Here is a 24,534-nt window from a genome sequence, read left to right as displayed (position 1 = left end):
TGCTGCACTGATGTTTGGCAGAGAGCTCCGCACCCCAGTCGACTTGGTCTTTGGATCGCCGCCAGAACCCGGGAGAAACAGGCAGGAGATTTAGTGTTTCCGGGGGTGACTAAGGCCTGCACTGAGACCTGTTGTCACTCTGTTCTGAGTTATAAAAATAAAAGAGAGTTGTTCACTCTGAGGCTCCTCACATTATATTAGGCTTTGTTTACTCCATAAAGCGAAACTAAAGTTTGTTTCTATATGAAAAGCTTTAACATTACATATCTGGGGAGATAAGAAAACATGCACAATTGCAGTTAATTCTTCAATATATATTGAGTTTGGTCCTCGACTTTGTCCCAGTTTTTAATTTTGTCGTAGTTTGAGTTTGACGTCACTGATCTACAGCTTCCTCATACTCTGATCGGAACAAACCATTTCAGAGGGGTGACGGAATAGTCCAAGTGGAAACAGAAACAACAACTACGTAGTTAGTTTTCCTCCATTTTTTTGTTGAAGAAACAGATTATACAGATTTACTAAACTAAGACAGGTGAGTGTTAACACAGCATTATTGTTGTTATTCCAGTAAAACCAGACGCTGTGGACTAAAAGGAAAGAAGAGTGAAGTTGTTTAATTCTCTGTATTAGTTTGATCAGTGTGTGTGTGACATCTCACTTCCTGTTTCTCAGTCTTTGACTCTTTTAACAGGTTTGTTTGTGACGGTTCTTGTTTTGATCTTCAGTTTTAGTCCTGATTAAGTAAAGGACTGTAGAACAGTTGTTGTTCTGGTAGATCAGTATGAAGTGTTGCTGTTGGGTGGGGCTGTGTCTGATGGGGTTTGGATGTAATGTTAAAGCAGATCTTTGGAAATATCACAGACTCACTCCTCTGGTTTCTTGTAAATAGGGAGTTGATCCAGCACAACTTTATTATTTTATTCATTTTGTCTCATTGGAGCGAAGAAGAGACAGAATCTACTTCTTCTGTTTATACTGAGACATTTGTAGAGAAAGACAATTAAAACGTACAGTACTTCCTGTTTTGTTAAATAATGTGTTTGTTTCAGAGTGTAGACCTGTTGTTGTTGAGCAGATATTAGAGGAAAGATTAAAATATGTTGGAGTGGTTTATAATCTCTATCAACAGCTGTTTAGATGACATCAAATTCAATTCAGTTCAATTTTATTTATATAAACCAAATCCCAACAGAAGTAATCTCAATGCACTTTACAGTGTAAGGTTTAAAACTTTACTATGTAGGAAAACAGCAACAACAAGACACGTACAGCAGTGAACATGAAGGATGTCTGATATGTGATTTCAAAGCAGATGATGTGACTTCAGCTGTAGTTAGTATCTTTGAACAGCAGGTGGTGCTGCTGCAGCAACACTGAGCTGAGACTCCAACATACAACAGTGTGTTTTTGTCTCATATTTAAACTATTAGAGGATAAACATTTGAAAATATGACTAAAAGTATTACTGTATTACTACAAGAGATAACATGATATTAGAAAATAAAGAATGAAACATTTATTTTACGTTTCCGCTCGTCGACTGCGCATGCTCACTGAGGCTTCGTGTCGTGTCATGTAGAAACTGAAACTAAAAAACTTCGTAGTTAGTTTTTCTCCATTTTGTGTCGAAGAAACAGAAGTTAGAAAAGTTCTTGTGTTGAATATACTAAACTAAGACAGGTGAGTGTTAACACAGCATTATTGTTGTTATTCCAGTAAAACCAGACGCTGTGGACTAAAAGGAAAGAAGAGTGAAGTTGTTTAATTCTCTGTATTAGTTTGATCAGTGTGTGTGTGACATCTCACTTCCTGTTTCTCAGTCTTTGACTCTTTAACAGGTTTAGAGGCTAAAATAAAAACACTGATATACATTTTCGTGTTATCTTGTAGCAATAAATTATGTGTTTATCACATTAGGTTTTCGATTTGTTTTAATTATTCCGGTAGTTGATTAATTGCAGAGACCAAGTGTTGGAGGTCAAGACTCTAGTTTGTACAAATGGAGGAAGGGAAGAGAAGGAGAGAGCAGCTGTTTTTTCTAAAGCAGGCTGAACTAATGTTAGTCTAACATTAATTACTTCATTAGTTAACTCTAGTTACTTCAGATTGACGTCATCGGGCGTCATGAACTCCTGTGAATTACAGACTGAATGTAAAATAACAAAGCTAATAGATAGAGATGTTCACCCTGAGCCTGGTTCTGCTGGAGGTTTGTTCCTCTAAAGGGAGTTTTTCCTCTTCACTGTCTCCTGGTGCTGCTCAGTGGGGTTGTTGAGGTTTGTATGTCATTCTGTATACAGTTATATTTTATAAGGTTTTAAACCTTAAACACTGTGAAGTGCATTGAGATGTTATTGAGATTTGGTGCTATATAAATGTGCAAATTTATGAATTAAATTGAAATGAATTAATTCTCAACTTGTAAATTTAAAAAATACATAATTAAAACATTGATATTACTGCTTTAAATTCAATTCAATAGCACCACATCCCAACAGAAGTCTTCTCAAGGAACTTTGCAGTGTAAGGTTTGAGTCTAAGGTTTAAGGCTATGATGGTGCTTGATTATTAAGTGTTTAAATGTGAGGAGAAGTGTTTTAAACCTTATTCTGGATTTTACAGGGAGCCAGTGGGGAGAAGCTAATGTGGGAGAAATATGATCTCTTGTTAATTCCAGACCAGTTAAATAACCTCTTGATAAGTAAATGTATAACTAACACACTACAATAAACAGCAACATTCATATGTATTCTAGCTTTTTTCTAATCTCCTGAGACGACTCTCTGCTTAACTTTCCATGTTCAGTGTAGTACTCACCATGATACCAAACACCACAGTGACCACTTTAAACCCTTAAAATAGGCAAACTGACTGGTTTATTGTTTGAAGATGCCTGTGAAGCTAATTACAGGACACACTTTAGTTTAACATGTTTGTACAGAAATCTTCTGAGCTATTTTGTGATGATTTAATTTCCAATAAATTACATAAACTTACTCTTGAACTAAGACTTTTAAAGACCACTTCTGTTTTCTACATTGTGAAGATGAATCACTCACTCAAATTAAAATATTCAGTAGTGGAGAGAAAAAGAAGTAGTTTTGTGGTCGTGGTACTGGGTTTCTGTGCTGTAAAATTACTAAACTATACATCAACTATACCGGCACATGAACTGTATGAAATAGGATTTTTTTATTAAATTGGAACCATGTTACATTTAAATTAAGTCATATGCAGCTTGTCCTTTGTATGTAACTGATATTATCATGCAGGGGCTTTTTTATGTATATGCACATTCCACTGAATTGTGTTTATTCATATTTAGTTAAATATAATAAATCAGAACTGTTTCATGCCAGTCTTGTAGTTGCTGTTTTTGGACATGGCTGGTTTGGATCAGAACACAGTAAGTAAATGAGACTTGAGAAAGATAAAGTATTGGCATTTTCCTTGTGAATACAGATTATTACATTACATATTTAATTCTAAATTTGGGAATAATAATATGCAGGTAACAATGTATGGTGCTTACTGTGATACAAATTTCACAATATGATTTATTGATCTGTTAGTGTTTAATTGGTCCTTCATGTTCATCTTCATGTTCAGCTTTCTACCAGCAACACAACTCATAAAGGTGAGATGTATAGTATGTTGTGTCATCTTGTTTTAATCAAACAACACATATTAGCCCAGAGGTTTAATCTTTGTGTTGCTGGCTTCTGTTCTGTTTTCAAAAAATAAAATTAGGAAAGAGAAAGTTAGATCCTCCTCTTGATTCAGTTGGATCAGTCAGTCACCAGCTAGTAAACGACAGCACAACACTGAACTGGATTCAAAGTCAGGTACTGTAATTACAAGGCAGTTTATAATAGATTAAAATCTTAACACAGTAACATTTAGCTTCAGCAGTACAGATCTGTTTTCTGTAATTAGACCACATCTATGCTTCATGGTTGTTATAAGTTGAGTCTGAGTTCTTTCTCTCCACCTTGTACATTACTGCCTGAATAGTCTAATGACACACTGGTGCATGTACAACAAGAAAAATACTTGTTGATTTTGTAATGTACATTTACTCTGACAGAAAAAGCCATACTGAAAAAAGTAAAGAAACTAATGAAAAAAATCAACTGCAGTTTGAAAGGGGAAGACAATGCTTTCAATGCATTTCTGAGGTAAGTATAAGTATTACATGTCTTTTCATATCCTTATTTTGTATGGTATATTGTCTCATTCAGTCATTTGTCATTTTGACAAGCTGCCAGTTCCAAGTGGAGTGTTGGCACAAAGTAGCAGTACCATTCATGCCAGAGATGCAAAACTCTGACCCAAGTATCTGTGCGTCTCAATGGAACTGGACCCAGTGTAATCTTCTTCTGTTGGAATCCATCAGTTTTATGCTTAGATTTGTTAAAGTTTCATTTCAGGACAGGAAGAACAGTTTAGAGATAATAGTAATAATAGTAATATCTAAATGATGCTGCAGTCTTAGTCTCTTAGACTAATGGACAAGTTTTGCCGAAGGACTGTCATGTAACTACATTCAACAAATCATAGTCTATACTTGTGACAAAAGACTAAATAAAACTAGTTTGAGTACTTTGAGAGAGACCAAAATCAAGTGCTACTAAATTAGCTTTCATTTAAAAGTGTAATCAACTGTAAAATGAATTGCCATTTAAATAAAAAGACCAAAAATCATGACAATATGAAATACAATTGATTTAGCTTTTATTTAAATTCTTATTGATTAAATTATTATGTTTCAGCTACCAACATGCTATTTAACCCTACCTGATGCAGTGAGTAGCTTCTCATTTTCAAAACAACTACACATCCTGTGGCCGTGGAAAATATGTAAATCCATTTAGAAGGGTCAAATTATTGACATGAATCAAGCAAAGAAAACATCTAAGGAGATTAATGAAATTACTAAAACAGGGTTAAGAACTGTCCATTGCATTATTTAAAGTGTTGGAGAAGACATTGCACAGCGGGAATAAATGTTGTGCATGGATTGATTAAAATAGGAGCACACTGGTTGTTTGACATGCCACATCCATAAAAAAGAATATTGTCATTACTTATGTTCGGGTCTACCCCATGGACAAAGTAATGTAGTATTTGCAGTTCAATTCAGTGAAGAATGCACAGGAGAGACTAAACAACAGCTTCACAAACGTGTAGCACAATGCAGAAGAGTCAGCTTTTCAGGACGAGATTCAGCAAACCATCTGCATCTGAATGAGAAAAGCTACTCTTTTGAAGATAGCAATGTTCTCCCTCTTGATAGGGAAGACAACTGGACAACAAGGTGTGAGGGAATACATTTAGCCTACTGCAAGACTGAGTGACCCTTATTATATAGAGGAGGTGGGCTCATGTGGTCACAGTGACACAAATAAAAGCCAGGGGAAAACTGATGACCATCAAGTGTTAATGACCACATTTATCTTTAACAGGACTAAAATCTCTGAACTGGACACAAACAAGAGCGAGCTTGTCGGTGTCTTTGGTAAAACTGGGGCTGGAAAGAGCTATCTGATAAATGCCATCATTGGAGAGAAGAATCTTTTGCCCTCAGAATGTATCAGTGCATGTACCTCAGCCATGATTAAATTGGAGGCTAACATGCACAACTTAAAGTATGAGGCAGAGATTGAGTTCATTACAAAAGAGGTAAAACAGCTTGTTTGTTCATGTTTAGTTGATGCTAGTTGTCAATTTATAAATGCAGTAAATACCCTTTATGTGCTATTTAAACTAACTAATTAAAAAGTTAAATGTTTTTGTGTTTTTAGGAGTGGGAAGAGGAATTGAGCTATGTTTTGGCAGATACTGCAGATGAGGAAAAGAAAGACAGCGATGATTATAATGACACTGTTGAAAAGTTGTCAGCAGTGTATGGAAAGAATTGGGGAACTATGTCTCTTGAAGACCTAATGAACAAGAAACATTTCAGAAAGATTCCTGAATTTCTGAATTCTGAGAGTAAGATTTTACCATGTAAATCAGTAAGTAATTCATACATACAAATGTATCATACATAGGAAAATTATTACATTTAAAAAAACATAACTACATTGTACTGTAATATGCTGGCACTGACTCTGACAAATGTTTGCCTCCCCTGAAATGAAACTGCTCCCCTCTCTGCCAATTCGCAAAGCTGGAAAACACCTAGACCATATTCTGTCTTACTTTTGATTTATCAATTGCAGGCTAAAGAACTATATGCAAAACTTGTCAAATACACAAGGTCTTCCACAGAAGAGGAAGAAGGTGAGGAAGAAAAACTGTATTGGCCACTAGTGAAGTGTGTGACTATCAGGGTTCCAAGTTATGATCTCCAGCATGTCACACTTGTGGACCTTCCTGGAAGTGGGGACCTTAACAAGAGCAGAGACAGAATGTGGACAGGGGTAATTTATTCACATTCAGTTGCTGATTTATTATAAGTGTATTTTATGCTAAACTGTTAACACGTTCCTACAAATAAATGATACAGTGCTATTTTTTTCTATTTCTGCACAATAATGACCTAATCCAGATTACCAGGGACTAGATAAAGAGAACCCAACCCAATTTATGCAGTTTTACACATTTGCGTGGGATAAATTTATGTGAACCTCCATCATCAGTTGCTTTCAGTAAATAGGGTTAGGAGGTCCTGATACGCTTCAGGAAGAAATGTAGGTTGTTGCTGTCAATGCCTGACAACACAGGTAGATGGAAGTAATAAAGAATAGGTTGATGAACATTCTCAGTAATTAAGGTAAAGTTTTCCAGAAGGTGAGTCATGACAACTGGAATGTTTTACTATTCATCTAAAAGTGAAGCACCTGTTTGCTGGAGTTTTCAATCAGGTAAGCTGTGTGCATTTTCAGTACAAAACACTGAAACCGATAAAATGACTTGGAGGTGCAAACTTTGTGTTACCACCATTGATAAAAGATTATATTTACTTTTCAGGCAAGAGGAGTAGAAAAAAATCCAGACAAACAAGCTCATCATACTAACATTAAAAGACCAAAGTGTATTTCCTTCCTAACTTCCCAAGAAGTGAAGATGCTGTGAGCCTTGAACAACTGAGACTGCAAATTGTTGGAGAAGTTCAGAAGATTGAGAAAAATCTTCCTATGATCACTAAGCTAACACAGACCACCTTTGCCCTGCTCACAGGTGAAAATGTTGTTCTTAGTTCATCTATTTGTCTAGGTAAATGTAATTATTTGTGTCAATAGTATCTTGGTCAGTTTTACGCATATGAATTGTGCTAGTATAAAGATGGTTTTTATGTCTTCAGCCACCATTAGATATATTTTGGCAGTTTATCTTTCAGTTTTTACATTAAACAACTTATAACAAATGTTCAAATATATATATTCTAATATTCTGCTTTGTGTGGTTTTTCAACACAGACCATACATTCTTCATTCGTTCAGGAAAAGTAGCTGAAGTTCTGGAGCTGTTCCGGATTTATGACCTTCAGGTAAGTTATTTAAACAAATTGGTACCTGAACATACTAACATTGGGAATCTTAGGTTTACCACACAAAGAAATGAAAGAGACACATTATTATACGTTTTTTTTTTTTTTTTTTTTTTTGCTGTGACCTTTACCATCCATGCTGACAAGTTCTGTTCTCACACTCAAGGATCAAATTGATGTTGATGTGAGACGTGCTGCTGTCCTTCGAGCTCTTCCTGCATATCTGCATGAGGACGACTCAACATTTCTTAAGATGTGAGATGTAAGTTAGCACATTGTTTATAGTTTAGGCAACAGTTCATTTATATAAACAAAGGTCATTATGCTAAAGAATAACGTGCAATAGGCCTGGTGTGATTAGGGCACATCATTAAACCTTCAGATTTTCATCACATTCAGATTAAAGTTGCATTTAATTATCAACAAGAGTGTTTTTTTTTCCTCATTAATTGGACTAATCCACCAACCTGGTTCATGGACTGTTTAACTAAAAGAGTATAATGTTATGGGAGTTTCTGAAGATTTGTTTACCCAAATGAATAGAAGTGATTGGAAGTCGGGCTTTTCCTTCATGCAAGTACTTTTACCTAATTTTTACTTATTTAATGTGATCAATATGGAGGCATTAATTAGATGTTTATACAGTATGAGAGGATGTGGGAGATAAGCAACAATTTGTGTGTTGGGTCACTAAGGTAGTTAAGTAAGGTAACCTTATTTTCTCTTCTGTTGTCACAGGTTGAACAACCAGACACAGGTGACCAGTTGGACTCCTCTTAATCAACTCCACCTCCAGCAACATTCTTCTCTCCAGATAGGATTTCAGTTGTGCTTGAGGGTAATGTAGTTGTTGATTGCACCACACTGGCTGATGCTTTTGTAATGCTTTTGGCACTCATTTATGCCCTGCATCTGAGCTACCCAAATAAGTTGGCCAACACATTTAACTTTATCCAGAATGTGTTGATGGGCCTAGATGATGGGAAGTTAAGGCCCAGGGTGCTGAGTCTTAAAAAGGACCTTTTATCAGTGGAGTAATCTGATGTGACTTTATTATCTTGAAGATTGTACACATGTACTACAGTCACCTTTGTAATATAGTTAACAATTGAAGTATTTTTTGTGATTTGATCATTTTTAAATTAGGTAAATGTGAAGAAGTTTAGCCATACTGTAGTATGTAATTACATTGATCACTGTGGGTTAATATGTAACACTTATATATGTGTTAGAAGTGTTTACAAGTATTTCTTGCACTGTTTTATGATGCTATTTTGTCAAGCATGTTTGACTTGAGTGAAGGTTACTTAATAAAGAAGTAACTTGTTCTGAAACGGCCTATTATTCTGTTGTGTAATCTACTGTTAAAGTGTATGGGTTTAACAAATTGAGTTAAAACTAGTTAAAAAAAACTTATGTAATCAGTTTCAAAAGAAATTTTAAGTATTGTGTTTTAATTTTTGAGTTTTAGTTAAGCAAAGCTTTAAGTTAGAGTAGAGTGCATACAACTTTATTTACCATGTACGCTTTACTTGAAAAATCTATTACTGAGCAACTAATTATTTTTTGTTACTTGTAATTGATATGTAAGAGTTAACTATACTTAAATTAGTTCTGTATTCTGTATATTAACTTATCGGGTTTTACAGTGCTCTTTTGGTCTACACCTCCCGCCTGGCAGCTCCAACATCAGCATCAGTTTACCAATATGTTCTCAATCTCTCCTTTGAACATGTCCAAACTACCTTAATCTGGCCTCTCTTACTTTATCTCTAAAACATCTGACATGGACTGTCCCTCTGATGTATTATTAAACTACGTTCCTGTGAAGGCTGATGACTCATCTGAGATTAACAAATTAGAGTCCTGCTTGTCAGCGTGAAAAGCTGGATGTCACATAATTTCCTGCTCCTTAATCCAGATAAAACTGAGATTCTGGTCATCAGCTCACCTTGACATCGACATAACTGTGATCAGTTAACCTTAACTTTTGTCAATGGTGTCACAGAGCCTGACAGCCAAAAATCTTGGGAGTCCTATTTGATCCTTGTCTCTCTTTTGAACACCACATTAAATATATTACTAAGATTGCCTTTTTTTACCTACGAATCATAGCAGAGTTCTGCCTGCTCTGTCCATGGGAGAAGCAGAGACAATAAGATTTAACAATAAGAATAATCTAACCCCCTGTTTTTCTCCCTCAAGCACATGAGCACATGAGGCTGTGTGCCTCTTTGTCTCTCTCTTTTCTTTTTCTCTCTGTCCTGTGCTTTTAGTTTTTCCTACCCATGAAATTAAAGTGCCTGACTAAATAATTTGTCCTGGTACTAAAACCAGATTCTACAGGTAGAGCAAGAAAATATTTGATTAAGCATACCAAAAATTTTTTACAGGCCATTTTTATGCCTCTGTGCCAGCAATTACCAGGCCAGGACACATTATGATGTCATGTTGTTTGTACGGCTGTCTATTTGACCCCCTAATTCTAGTGAAAGTGATACCTAAGTAATGCTTACAGGGAATACGCAATAACAAATTGTTACTTGGGATCAAGAATGAACTGATTAGATTTTGTATTCAAATGTCAAGTTTAAAGGTAGACATGTAAACTACAATGTCACTAGCAAATGCATGCATTATCTGTTGTTTTATTTAAAATGATATCATGAATAAACAAAAACAAAAGTCTGATGTCTATGATAGTATAATAAAATATATTGACCTTTAAGGTCTCAGTGCACCCGATATTGTATCATGTGCCCCTTGATAGAAATATTTTCTTACAGATCAGCAGTTGAACGTATAAGGACAAGAAACAATAAAGTCAAAAATGGTGTAAAGAAACAATTCAACAGACAAAACAAGATCAAGGTCAGTAATATGTGCTGTGCTGATAATCAAATACAAAGACAATAAAGTCAGAAACCGTTTTTTTCTTTTCTAGAAACATTTTAGTGATAAATGTTTAGAAGTGTTCACAGTGAGCTCCAAAGAGTTTCTAGAAGGAAAACGTCTGGAGCCAGATGATACAGGTACGTTCAGTCTCCATATTGGAAGACTTGCAGCTCAATTATACATTTTGTTCACTATAACCACTTTTTAATAAACTAATCACATTCTGATCAAGTACAAAGATGATATCTATTTCAAGAGAAATACCCAAATTTAAGGAATGTCTGCCAAAACTCAATGACAGCCACTCAGAAACATTCAACTATGTGTCTGGAGCTCGTGGCATTCTCTCTTTGATTCAAGGGGCCAAGAGTAGAGAAATGGTAAGAGCAAACATTTGTCTAATTTATATACTATGAGTGTTAGAAAATTATAAGTATACTGATCAACAAGCTCATTCAGAATAAACATTGGAAAGTCAAATGACAACCTTCTAATAGTGCACAAAGAAATAGTTGTCAGTTAATGGTAGGGATGTCACAGATACTTCAGTATCAAGTGATACCAAATTCTAAAAAAACAACAGAACTTGTTTTCTATTGTACCAAAGGTACTGAAGGTATTTTAATAACTTTCAGGGAGAATGTTAGTTTTCCAGCACAGACAAAGGCAGCATAAGTCTGATGTTAAAGCAAAGACAAGAGAAGATAACACAGCAACCACTACACGCAGTATAGCATTTGCAGGCCCGGGTGTAGCACTGCTGCTCCTTGCTATAGAGCCCATATGTCAAAGTCAAGGCCCGCGGGCCACATCCGGCCCGGCGTGTAATTATATCCGGCCCGCAAGATCATTTCTATATTATTGTTATTAATGGCCCGGCGATATGACGGGCCAACTACAGATCCCATAATGCAGCGCTTCAGCTGCCTTGCCGAACACATTCCGCGTTAATTAAGTCTAGTTTATGATGCTGCAGGTTATTATGAAGCTGGTCCTCAGGATGCCAAGTAATGTTGAACCATATCGTTACAACGGTGTTCAGAAATACGCACTTTGCTGATCAACTGAGTTCACGGAGCTTTGGAGACTTTGAAGAACAAGAAAATCATTTTACCGTCGATGTGGAAACTGCACCTGTACAGATTCAGATGGAGCTGATGGAGCTGCAGTGTAATGACTGAAGGTAAAGTAGGACACTGCAGGACCCGCACAGTTTATTCACTCCATTCCTGCAGAAATGTCCCAGCTCCGTCCACATGAGGCTCGAACCTTGTTTATGTTTAGTAGCACAAATCTTAGTGAGAAGCTGTTCTCAGTGATGAAGACTAACAAAACAGCACACAGGAGTCGTCTCACTGGTGAGAACCTGCAGTCCATCCTGAGAATCTCCACAACACAGAACATCACAACAAATATAAATTAACCTGTTGACAAAAACAGATGCAGCTCTGATAAAATGACTGAATGATTTGATTTGTTATTGCTGAAAAGCACAAATTTTATTTATATTTCCAGGTTTTGTTATGCAGCATGTTCATATTTTGAATTTGTATAATTTTGACAGGATATATTTTTATAGAGAGCAAAATCTTTTGGGATATTTAAAGTTTACGTTTATTTTTTATATAAAATGACATAAGATTAAAGAAATTTGAATGTTTGTTCTTTTAATGTTTACTTTATTTCTAACTTGTTTAATTTAGAGAGGATATATTTTTATAGAGAGCAAAATAGTATAAGTTATTTAAGGTTTATGTTAAAAAAAGTTAAGTTTTAAAAGTTTTAGTGTGTTCAATAAATGTTTATCCTGTTCGGCCCGCGACCTAAAGTGTGTTTTGGATTTTTGGCCCCCTGTGCAATTGAGTTTGACACCCCTGCTATAGAGTATCAACACCCACACAGTATTTAGTAGTGTGTATTAGTATGCTGTGTACAGCAGAATCTGTGGTTTACCCAAGTATTTAGTTTTCTATCTATCTTTTCACAATATCGGATTAAAAGAGGGAATGCTGAGCAGAAAAGATGGGGGCAGAGTAGACAAACACACACACACACACACAGAAAAGGTAAGGTTAAAAAAAAGCAGATTTCTCTTTGGTATAATGTTGCTCTATCATGAAAAATAGTAATGTCTTTTCACTCTTGTTGTTGCAATGGAAGAAAAGCATGAATGCTAAAATACATTAATTTTATTTTTCCCCCCATATTTTTATTTGGCCTGGTATCGAAATTGGCATTGAGTATCAAATTCCTGCACCGTAGCAGGTGGTGACTGGTTCTGGGTTGTGCTTGTTATGTTCAGACTGTATCTGGGCTCTTTTCAATCTGTAGGGGGTACTTAGCTTACTATTGACAATGAACTGCACCATTCACTGGCCAAGGGTTTAAATTCATTTGTGAAAACCCTGTTAAATTTACAGAATGTGGACTAATGAATTAAAATCTTTATTAATACTGAAAGGGTCTAAATGTCAGCATTTTGGTTGCGCCATAAAGAAAACAGGAACAGTAATTACTATATTTAATCAAAACCTTCAATCTTTAATTTTTTTGTTTTTCAGGTTGGCAAAAAATCTGAAGTGTGTGGAAACTGTGAAAAAAAGCTTAATGAACTTGATGAAGTCAGAAACCACATGGAAAAGGTTTATAGGACTTTTGAAGAATACCTCAGGGAGGGGGTAAAAGAATCAGAACGTTCCTGTGAAAAGCTCCTGGAGCCCCCTTTATATCATGTACATACTCTATTTGAAGAATAAAACTTTAAAACAATTCTATTAATTGTATATGAATATATTTTTAGATTTTTTTTGTTTTTATTTCAGGCAAAAAAATCAGGTCGGGGTTACCACAAAATACTTCAGAGTGTAGTTAAGAACAATGGTGTCTACAAACCAAAAAGAGGGAAACAAATAAACCTCAATGTGTTGTTGGCATCATGTTTGACTGGCAGTATTGATGAGGAATTCAGGAAGACCTTCCCCTAAGTAATTACTTAATGAGGAAACCTTGTTGCCTTACCTCTCAACTACACTCTTCATTATACTGTACAGTTAAAAAATGCAATATGTATGTAAATTGTAATATTTATACATAAATGCGTCCATGCTACCTTTGTTTAACCATGTCTATATTTCAGAAATGATAGAAAAGATGAACCATTCAATGGAGCCATCAGTAGGTTCTCACTGGGTTCAGAGGAGCTGGTTGAAATGTACAGAGATGTAGAACTGCAACTGATATTTCTCAGGACAGAGGTAAAAGATGCAGATAACATGGTATTCATCATTTAACTGATAAATAACTGATCAATGCATTGACAGCTTCCTCTACTTTATTATGTTGTACATTTAAAATACATTTAAAAACTGTTATAGAAGAAAACAACATCATTGTTTGTATTACAATAATTTTCTGTTACAATGTACTGTATATGCTCTACTTTGCTCTTTATAAGGAAGAAAAACTTAAAACCAAACTCAACAAGATGGTCCTGGAGCGTAAGAAAAAAATCTACAGCAGTCTGACAGAGACGATTGAGGACAACATGCAAAAATGCTATAAAGGTACGAAAGATGACGTGCAGCCTGGTACGATAATAAAAGTCATTCATAAGAATTGGTTTGAAACAGTTTTCTGTTTTATTGTAGAAGCAGCAAAAATATCAGGAAAGGACACTTTGAAAAAAATGAGGGAGACTATTGAGAAACACGTCCGTGAGTCCAAGCACATCATGTTTGAGCAGGCCAAAAGTGTTATGTTGGAGCAGCTGAAGGATTTGATGGTTTGTCACATTTCATTATACAAAATACAGTGATGATGCTGGGTGTTAAATCTAAGAGTGACCAGTGCAGCACAGTTCTGAACACATTTAATTAAAATTAAAATGAATGATCCCAGGAAATAACAAGTCAAATACTTTGATATTGAAATAGGAGGAGATCATGAAGAATTTGACGGAAACCTTGAGACAATCCATTGACGTGTCGCTTAAAACAGATGATTACGCCATCCCAGGTGGGAGAAAATATTAAAATAAACCATCATTGAGAATTCAGTAACTATATACAAATGAAATTAAAAAGGCAAATTACCAATAATCTTGTTTGGTTTTTGTTTTGTTTTAAAGATGTTTCAGCCGAACTTGAGAAAGTGAAGTCATGCTACGATCAACTGAAGCCGCGTCCAGATCAAGAAAACTGAGCAGCTGAAATAATGACAGGATTTGTGTGAGCAGTCATAAATGTGCTACATCTCTCCCTGAGCATTGCTCAGTGGAGAGAACCACAGAGCCCTGAAAGTTCTCGCTTTGAAACAGTTTTTTACAGTTATTAACCCTGATCTCTTTAAGTTTGATTTACCATTTACTTTGTTTGCTCTTTGTGAATTACCTGTAGAGATATTGAGCAGTTTTTTTGATTATTATTTTTACTAGATGAGAGGCAAATGGTGGTGGTGATATGTGTGCCATAGGTCAGTATGAGACTCAAAGGCTTTCTATGATTAATAATTTAAGGTGCAGTGTTTAAGATTTAGTGGCATTTAGAAGAAAGGTTAACAGCCATATACTGTATGTACAATCAGTTGTGGTATGATTGGGATAGAGACACTGCAATTTCAATGGTGTTTGGGTGTACTGTTGTTTTATTGCAATAGTTTTCTGTATTTGTTTGTTTTGCTTTTGCTGCATTTTTATAGTGTGTAACTGAATCAGACATTTTAAAGGATTTTAAAGAAATAATGTTGGCCGTGTATATCTAATGTTTCATCCCTTCACCCGAGCTTAGGTCCCTGAGGTGTTCAGCAAGCTCCTTGGTGACAAGGCACCAGGCAACCACTGTACCGCAGTACACTTATGTGCTGTGAGAAATTGTTCAATTTCACCTAATTGGTCTAAAAAACATTTTTCGATTTATTAGTGTCTGTAAATAAAATGCCATTGTCCAGTTCCTGTGCTGTCTACTGACCGTCATAGTAATCATGTAATACTCTTTTATACCAGTAGATGGCAGCAGTCTGTTAATTGCCTTGTACTGAGACAAGAGAATTAGTGACAGGTGACAGTGTCAGATGCATTGTGGGTAGAGAGACTACAGCGACAGTGATGGTAGTGGTGGGCAAATGAAGCCTCATGAAGCACTGAGGCTTTCCTAAAAATTGTGTCGAAAAAGGTTCAAAGCTTCAAGACCTCAGTGACGGTCACATCTGGTGGACAACTGAAGCCATAGCAACCTCTAAAGGGCACGACTGAAGCACTGGCACTGTTTCAATAAAAGTTCAGAAAAGTCTGTGTGGTCGTTCAAGTGTTTTGTTGATTCATACCAAATAATGATTTATAGTCATTACAATAAAATATGCAGATGCTCTCTCCCACACATTCCAGATTAACCCAAAGAATCAATGCAAATTATAATATGGGTTAAATGTTGGTTAAGGGTTTATTAGGGTTTATTATCCCTAACAGGATCAGAGATCCTTCCTACTTTGTAAATGATCAGTGTTTGAATTCAGAAACATTTTATCTTTTTTTTGTGTTTTTTCTGAAAACCTTTAAAAATAATAGTTTGTCATTTGAGGACTTGTATGGTCGATTTGGAATGATAATTTACAGAAGCAGTTAGTTGTCTTCACAGGTTTTTATTGAGAAATATAATTATTTCTACTGTAGCAGGATCAGTTGGCTCATGACTGATACGAAGTGTCGCATTGTCAAAATGATCCCAAACTTTAGAAGGTCTCTTATTAGTGGTGCTCGCCATGAAACTTGCCAAAATACTCTCACTGTCCAATTCTCTGTCTCCTCACAACCTCATTTGAAGGATAATGAAGCATCTTATACAGCTGGTACAGCATCAAACACTCAGATCTGTAAAACCTGTCAAACTGTCACTGGCTCAGAATGAATTGAAACTCCATGAGCCAATGAAACACACTGAAACACACTGAAACACTCTGAAACACTCTGAAACACTCTGAAACACACTGAAACACTCTGAAACACACTGAAACACTCTGAGCCAATCAAAAGCTTCGAAACATTTTGAAGGAACGAAGCGCGAAACGAAACAGTGATGACGTTGGACGCTTAGAACGTCATCTGTGACGTGACACAAGCTCCGAAGCCTCAGTATCATTTGCTCATCACTAAGTGATGGAGAAGTTTTACAAAAGGAAAAATGTAGACTATGAACTGGGCCTTGGACAAAATTCAGACCCAGGTGAAAGGAGGTCAAAGGAAAACAAAATTCATTTGGATTTACTTTCACCGAGGATGAAACGACACGAAGAAACGGACAAGAAGAACCACAAAGGTAAATGAGCCCTTAAAGCTAGCTAACACGTGTTTAGTAGATTCCTATTCAGGACACTTTTATAATGACTGTATATTGTTAATACAGACTAAAGAGTTTCATTTTGTAACATTTTCAGTTGTTGGTTGTGTGCGTTGTGATTTTTCTTTTCATTTGCCTTTGCTCTAAAACATGTTAACAAACTCTGCCTTAAGTCTCTGGATGGTGTGTTGCTGTCTTGGCTGATCGTCTTTGTAACATCATTCAGTCGAGGACAGTGACTTTGGACTTTTTGTGGATGATGTTGTCCTGTAGGCTTCATCTAACCACGATGGATAAGTGGAAAAGTGTGGATCAACAGTTAAACCATTAATTTCCATGAGAATTAAGGAGAGTACACCTGTTAAAAACCACAACACAACATTTTTCTTCTTGCTCTTATGGCGTTCAGTTTACATCTCCTAATTATTCCTCATTACTCACCCTCATTATTTTTGTCACTGAGCAGTTGCAGTCATTCCAGTAAATGTGCAGTTTTAAGAAAGTTTAAATTAGCAATAATTCTTCCAGCACAGACTTTCTCACACAGAGAGAAGAAGGGGAATGAGAAAACTCTTACTTTCCTATTTTTGGAGTCGACTCAAAAAGACCTTTATCTCTGTAGGGTAGGAAAGTTCGGGCTTCTTTATTCCCAGAAACTCTGGATGTAACATCCTTGACAATTATTTCAAAATTTTAAACAGACTTTAGACACAGATGAGAATAAAAATGTTGAAAAGTGTTGAAATTACTATTGACAGATGTTGTTTGACACATCTAATGTTAAAATAATTTAAATAATGTTAACTTGTGACTTGTTTTTACCCAAAGGAAGAAGACATTTTATTAAATAACCCATATATTTGAATGAAAGGTAAACTGCCTGAAAAATGAAACTAAGTGAAGACTCTTATACGGCTGAGTTCAGCTGCTTAAACAAAGGTCAAGAATTAGATGATTACAGCATCAAAATAAAGACAAATCAAACCTATGGCACACTGGTTATGTTATTTATACTTACTTATGTAATTTAAGAAATAGTGAAAAGGTCCCAAAACTATTTCCCACAGTCAAACATGTAGACATCAGGTTGTTTGAACAGTTAAAAAAAAAAACCAAGGTACTGAATGTTTACACATTTATACGTTTTAGCCTGAAGCATGTCTGGCTATACAACTAAGATAACATAAAGAATGAAAAATGTTTAAATCTTAAGACAGTCAGCTCTGCATTAAAATTTATTTGTTTTAAAAAGAAGGTGTTTAATTAAAACACAAAAAACACAAAAATATTGAAGTGAAGTAAATGTGGTTCACTGTCAGTTCACTATAGATCCATGACAGTTTAGTGAGTTTGTTTCTCAAATATGTTTATTTACATGCTTTATTTGTACATACATGTCACATTGTGAATATGTAAAAGTTGAGTACATGAAAATATACATAAATAAAAAAATCATACTATATATTGTACATTTGCTGTTTTGACAGCTCTAACATCAGAGATATTTACCCATGAATGATTCAATAAACAATTCAATGATGAAACATACTGTAAAATAGTTAAGAACAATGTAACAATTGTACCAAACTGTACTTGTGTAAAGTTTGCAAAAATAATATTTTCACGTTCACTTACAGTGTGAGTTCACTTACAGTAGTGATACTTCTAGTGTTTTTCACCATACGGTACCGGTTCATCTTGACCTGACTCTACACTCAAAAAAGTGAAACTGCCTGTTTGTGCAAGTTCCTCATCCGTAATTTGTGGTTTTTACTCAAGTAAACTAGGTTTGTAAGATATACATAATTGTTTTCAGTACATATGTCGTAAAATCGTCCTTAGTCATTTTTACTTAATTAATATATATTGAGCCATCTTCACTGAATCAAGTTCAATCAACACGTGTGGAAGTCTCGAACGGTCTCGCGACATTTACAATACCGGGAAAAGGAGATCGCGGTTTTTTTTTTACAGATAAACCGGAGGAAGAACGAGCAGCACATGCGCTCCTAAGGTAAGATGAAATCCTATGTCATCAAATATAATATAGTATCCTGACTGTATATATCCATTTGCCATGTTTAATTACATTTAAGTCTACTTATCTTGATATACTATTTGATTAATCCATTTTGTTTTGTAAAAAAAAAAAGATGGCTAACGGTCATCGCATGGCTAACGCATGTAACAGAGGGCTACAGTTAGCTAGTTAGCCTGCAGTTGTCCCATGATTCACTTTAGACTGCAGACCATCGTGTTAAATTAAGATTGACAATTGTTTTTATACGTATTTGTGGTGTTTAACACTAGGACTACTGACTTTTCTGGTCATACCTAGGAGCCCGGCAGTGTGGTCAAATGACCAGCTCGCTGTAGCTGGCCCCCTGTGGACAGCTGCTTTTATTATGTAAAGACGGTCGTTAGCGGTACATGTCGGTGTGGGGGCAGATGGGGGGAGGGTTGTCGCTGACACACTACAAGGGGAACGGAGGCCGGCTGAAGCTCTGCATTTAGCACTGCCATGTCTATCAGGTTATAGAACACGGAGAGCGGCCATCGCCGTGTTTCTTTGCTGGACTGTAGTCACGCACCATTTGGTCCATTACGTCCACGCCAGCTGTTGAATGAAAGTGGGCGGGGCTTCCATGCCCTGCGCCCCTCAATGAAACATTGTCATAACACTGCACTAGAGTTTTGCATGCCTGCCGACCTCCCTGATTAGAGTGGGGGATGCAGATCTCGGCAACTCCAAGTTGCCAAATATTGCACCCCCTTCCCTTATTAACTGTAACACACGTTATAGCCAAACCAAATGCTAACCAATTTTTTTCTTTTAGATTATTTTAGGCTGACAGTGAAAATTCACATACGCAAAAGTGTGACAAAGTACACCACAGATCTTTGTCCTATTAAAAATGTTATAGCAGATTAGTAGTGTTGTGGTTAATGAAGGTTTTCATTGTGGTTTGTTGAATGTATGAATGTTATCAATGTGTCATACTTTGTCAAGTCAAGCTCAATATAATAAAATATCTGCTAATAAGATTTGCAAACTTCGGTATGATTTGAGCGCATCACACTTTTGCGTAAATGAATTTTCACCTTCAGCCTAAAATAATCTAAAAGATGGACAAATGGCATTTTGTGTGTTAGGCTACAATTAATAAGGGAGGGAGGTGCAATATTTGGCAACTCTGAGTTGCCGAGATCTGCATTTTTTCTCCTGATTAGAGTCGAGGATGTAGATCTCCGGTCCCGCTCCGTGTCACACTGTGTGGATGCGTTTGTTAGTTCTATGTATGTGTTATGTGAGGAACGGACAAAGCACCAAAGACGACTTGTCATTCCGCTTTGGAGAAGGAAGAAGACAATGTGTGTGGATGTCTCCATAAGATGTCTTGGTGAGGCAGAGCTTCAGCCGGCCTCCCTTCCTCTTGTGGTGAGTCAGCGACAACCCTCCCCCCATCTGTCCCCACCCCGACGTGTGCCGGTAACGACCGTCTTTACAAAATAAAAGCAGCTGTCCACAGGGGGCCAGGTTGTCATTTGACCACACTGCCGGGCTCCTAGGTATATTGTCATTTGACCCGTCTGTCGTACTGCTAGTGTTAAAAACCAAAGTGAGATTGTGTCGTGACGCTTCATTATCATTTTCAATGAGAAAACAGAGAATATTATTACTTGGCCATTTACTACAGATACAGAGTATCCTTACATACTAAGGATACTCTGTATCCTTATTATGATTAAGGAGCACAAGGAAGAACTTTATAAACACGTTTTTTGCTGTTTTTAGACACAGTTTGCATGTTTTATTGTGAAGAAAGTTTATTGGTGGTATAGAGAACATTTTAGAGCTTTTGAGCTGACATGTTCAGCCATTGAAACTCACTTGATTAGGATTGATATGCTGGTTGATGACTACCCTTTGGCAGATTATTTTTTTAAACTTTTTTTCCACTGTGCGACATGTTCATGTTTTACATGTTTAGAAAGATGTCTTCACCGGCAAAACTGCGAATTATACTGGGAGAAAGGAACTCGCAAAAATTGATTCTCCCAGATGGAATTCCTGCGTCTATTTGTGAACTGAAAGAGCTCATAAAAAAACAATGTGGAATTGAAAGAAGCTTCAGACTTCAGTATGTCGATGCAGACTTTGGCAATGAGTTCACAAATTTGGACTCAATATCTGATGTTCTGGATAAAAGTACTCTAAGAGTAATCTTTACTCAAGAAACATCTCATCTCAACCAATCTCCACCACCTTCTTCTTCTGCAACTGCAACCTCTCTTGATGCCAGTGCATCTGGCAGCTCAGTGGACACAGATATCCTGTCCTCTCCTGAATCAACCTCTTCAAGATCTTGTTGGCCTCTTGTTTTTCACATTCCTCGGTTTTCATATGAAACTGAACTCCAGCTTGACAAAGCCAAAAGTGCATTTAAAGAGACAGGAACCTTATTGAATCCAAATGTAAAACTGAAATCAGCAATCTTGGATGGTTTGATGGAAGCAGTTGTCCAGTTCAAAGTGTATCTGTCTGATGCTGAGGTCAGTGAGGTAGCAGAAGCTCTAGTAAAGGCACATCCTTGTTTAAAAGAGCCAGGTTCCATCAGCGGATTTGGTGGCTGGAAGACAAGTTTAAAATATAAACTTGGAAACTACAGATCAAAGCTCAGGCAAGTTGGATGTCCAGAAGTGACTGTGAATTCTCTGAAACACAAAGCTGATGACCGGCGCAGTCCTGCGTGTGGTATAAAGAAACCTAAAAAGGCCGAAGTGAACTACTGTCCGCCATATCCGACAGGTGAATCAGCTGAGTCTTTAGAACAGATAAGAGTGAAACTCCTCTCTGAAGTGAAAATCAGAAATAATGAAGACAAAGTGGCCGAGATGATGGGCAAGACTTTTGCACTCAGACGTCTGGAGGTAGTCCACGATGCACCCATGGTAGCGGATTTCAAAGCAAGGTGGCCAGGCCTCCTCAGTGTGAGGGAAGTAAGTAAACCTAATTGTAACATTATTTTTTTATTTATTTCTGTAAATACATGTCATGTTTTTTTGTTTTTCTTGATGTTCAATTCAGGTGAATGCAGAATTCAAGAGGATAACCACAGTTCAGCTGCAATCCAAGTTCTTCTATCAACTTGATGCACTGTCTGAAAAACTGATGAAGGTGTTCGCCAGAAAAGGAGGAGTCCTCGGAAAAAGGATAAAGACAACAATGGTCCCAGTGACTCAGGTATGTAAAAATTAAGCTTAGAATTTTAGAAGCTTGTCAAAAGTTATCATAATCATAACTCTGTGCAAAGAGAAATTATGACTTCACAAGGAGAGATCACAACAGAAATGTCATGGTTGGCCTTGTAAACTCAAATTTCAACTTGAACTAAATCGAGTAATGTGGTTAACTTAAGCGAAATCCGTACTTTTTTTATTGAAGGAACAGGGGTCTTTGTTATATGTAGATGTTACTAGAAAAGCATGTATTAATTCATATCAACAAAAAAATGAAAGTCCAGACTTAAATTTGGCAAGGAATATATTTTGAAGATCCAATATATAGATAGATGTGCAAATGCCTTTCTACAATTCATATGACCATTTCAGAAATATTGCTAGTGTAGGTCTTGAGCACATTTATCCAGAATTGCTCCTTTAGCCTTTTGTACAAATTCTAAACTTTGTAAGCACATCTCAGCTGCTGAAGTTGGATACCTGTCTCAGATGGTCTGTGGATGAAGGCAGCGCGTACCCATGACAGGTTGTCAGCAACATTATAGCAAACACAGGACAGGCTCATTTGACAAGCCTGATGAATAAAAGTTGAGACATTCAATAATATAGTTTGGATTAGACCCACTCTCTTAAAGTTGCATGAAGCTTAGTTTTGTAAACAGCTTGTCTGCTGGTAAATTTAATCATTTTGTTTTTTGTGTGTGTATATAATTTCTAAATTTCATTCTTAGGTTGAAAGCATTGATATAAGGCGAGAATGCATCCTCAGAGCGTTGGCTGTATACCTCAATGAAGATCCAGAGAAGTTAATCAAAGATTACAGGGTATGTTGACCATCCACAAATAAAAGAACAATCATAATTATGTGAGAAGTTTAATGTAAATAAAAACTAATGGAGTATATAAAATAAAATAACCCAGTATATTAATAAATGAAGACAACATTTATATACACAGCATCTGTGTTGCTCTCCCGGTGTAGTTTTTATCTTAGGCTTTTTACATTAAGCAACCTGTACCAGTCAGTGCTTTGGCCTATAAATAAATGACAAATTGCATATTTAAATAAATGTATTAAAATACAGTTATTTGTAATTGTTTTTTCAAATTCTATTTCTAAATGGAAAAGTGAAGCAATTAATACATTCGCCTAGGATGACTTTTTGTTTCATGGAATTAAGAGCAATTTCTTTTTCCCTGTCTTATTTTCTTTTTCCTCTTGCATTTTCAATTCATTTTTAAAATTGTATTTCCTTAATGATTTACTATGTTTATTTTGTTCACTTAGAATCTAAACCAGCAAAAGGTTTTGAATGAGGTAGTTGATTATGCAGTAGATCAGATAAATGCCAAATTTACCTGATTGGGTTAAGTGGAACTTTATACTGGACTTGACAAGGAAAGACAATTGGGAACCACTGATGTTGTTGATACATTTCATCCAAACACAAAATTGCCATTGACTTTTTTGAGGAGACACATTTTTAGTCCAATTTTTTTTTCAATGGAATTTTGAGTGAAGGGTTAACGCTAGCATACAAAAGTGATGTATAGTAAAAGAAACGGAAGAAGAACATCTGTATTATGTTTCTTACCCTTTCCCTTTTCTCTTACAGAGTGATGATCTGGGCATCGAACAGGAAATGGCAGAAACAGTGTTTGGGATATATCTGATTCGACACGAGGGTGCAGACCCTGATGACGACCCTGAGGATGTAGGAATAACTTTGGAGGGAGTCAAGGTACTGAGTGGTTTAAGAAACATCCCACTGGCCATCGTCATGTTGTTTGGACTCGTTTATGCACTGAACATTGATTACCCTCCTGACTTGAAATACACATTTGAAGCTTTGCAGAAAATTATAATGGCAATGGAAGGAAACAGGCTGTCCAAAAAAGTACAAACTCTCAAAACATTGCTGGCACGTTAAGCTTCAAAAAAAGGCAGCACACAATAGCAGTTGCACTATCCACTGTTCCACTGTTTTATAACTAAAAGATTTTATGTTGCACTTTGAAGGTTGTAACCAACCCAGGACTTTGGAGAAGTAAATGTGTCTCAGGAATTACTGATTTGATTTTAGTTTTTTGTAAGGACTTTTCAAAATTATCTTTCACTTGATTGTGTATATTTAAGAAAAATGCCTATGCAGATACCTGAAATACTTAAGGATTGTTCGATAAAAGAGGCATCTTTTATATCAGGTATTTTATTTTTATTTTATCTTTACTTATTTGATTTGGAAATGTACTCTAAAAGAGAGTTGACTTGCTGCAACTGCTATTAAATTTCTTCAGTGTTGTAAGAAATATTTTGTATTGTATTGTATGTGTATTATATTTGTAGATTTTGAAGCATTGTTGGAGTTTAAATCTTTTAACAGTCTTTCACTTTTGCAAAGGTTCGACTAAGCTGCATTGATGTACAATTTTGTGTTTAAACTAATAAATTATTCATTTTCAACATTAAGTAATTTAGTTGTTTGAATCATATGTCTTTAACTGGGTTTAACCAAATCTTTTTGGATTATTCAAACTTATTCTGTTTGCTTTAGTCTGATTTTTTTTAGT

General features: G+C 36.1%; 2 protein-coding genes and 1 long non-coding RNA gene across 3 annotated transcripts; all 3 read left to right on the top strand.

Annotated features, from left to right (window-relative positions):
* The first annotated feature begins 2,416 nt into the window (after nucleotides 1–2,416).
* Nucleotides 2,417–15,670, top strand: LOC113164411 (nuclear GTPase SLIP-GC-like). The gene is made up of 12 exons (XM_026363709.2): nucleotides 2,417–4,181; nucleotides 5,469–5,685; nucleotides 5,808–6,020; nucleotides 6,228–6,428; nucleotides 6,979–7,081; nucleotides 7,428–7,498; nucleotides 13,216–13,373; nucleotides 13,530–13,647; nucleotides 13,848–13,956; nucleotides 14,041–14,174; nucleotides 14,326–14,407; nucleotides 14,520–15,670. The coding sequence occupies exons 1-12, from the start codon at nucleotides 4,123–4,125 to the stop codon at nucleotides 14,591–14,593; spliced, it is 1,539 nt and encodes a 512-aa protein (XP_026219494.1). The 5' UTR covers nucleotides 2,417–4,122; the 3' UTR covers nucleotides 14,594–15,670.
* LOC113163600 lies at nucleotides 8,906–10,709 on the top strand. Its single transcript, XR_003298908.1, has 3 exons — nucleotides 8,906–10,369; nucleotides 10,443–10,530; nucleotides 10,652–10,709. It is a non-coding gene; the product is annotated as an uncharacterized LOC113163600 (long non-coding RNA).
* A 5,500-nt stretch (nucleotides 15,671–21,170) lies between the features above and the next one.
* On the top strand, nucleotides 21,171–24,433 carry LOC113163569. Its single transcript, XM_026362320.1, has 4 exons — nucleotides 21,171–21,723; nucleotides 21,812–21,967; nucleotides 22,695–22,787; nucleotides 23,580–24,433. Exons 1-4 carry the CDS (start codon nucleotides 21,232–21,234, stop codon nucleotides 23,892–23,894), a joined length of 1,056 nt encoding a protein of 351 aa, XP_026218105.1. The 5' UTR covers nucleotides 21,171–21,231; the 3' UTR covers nucleotides 23,895–24,433.
* Nucleotides 24,434–24,534: the final 101 nt, after the last annotated feature.

The sequence above is a fragment of the Anabas testudineus genome, chromosome 2, assembly GCF_900324465.2.
Source record: "Anabas testudineus chromosome 2, fAnaTes1.2, whole genome shotgun sequence".
In the NCBI taxonomy this organism is placed as follows: Eukaryota; Metazoa; Chordata; class Actinopteri; order Anabantiformes; family Anabantidae; genus Anabas; species Anabas testudineus.
This window is presented reverse-complemented; position numbering and strand designations above follow the sequence as displayed.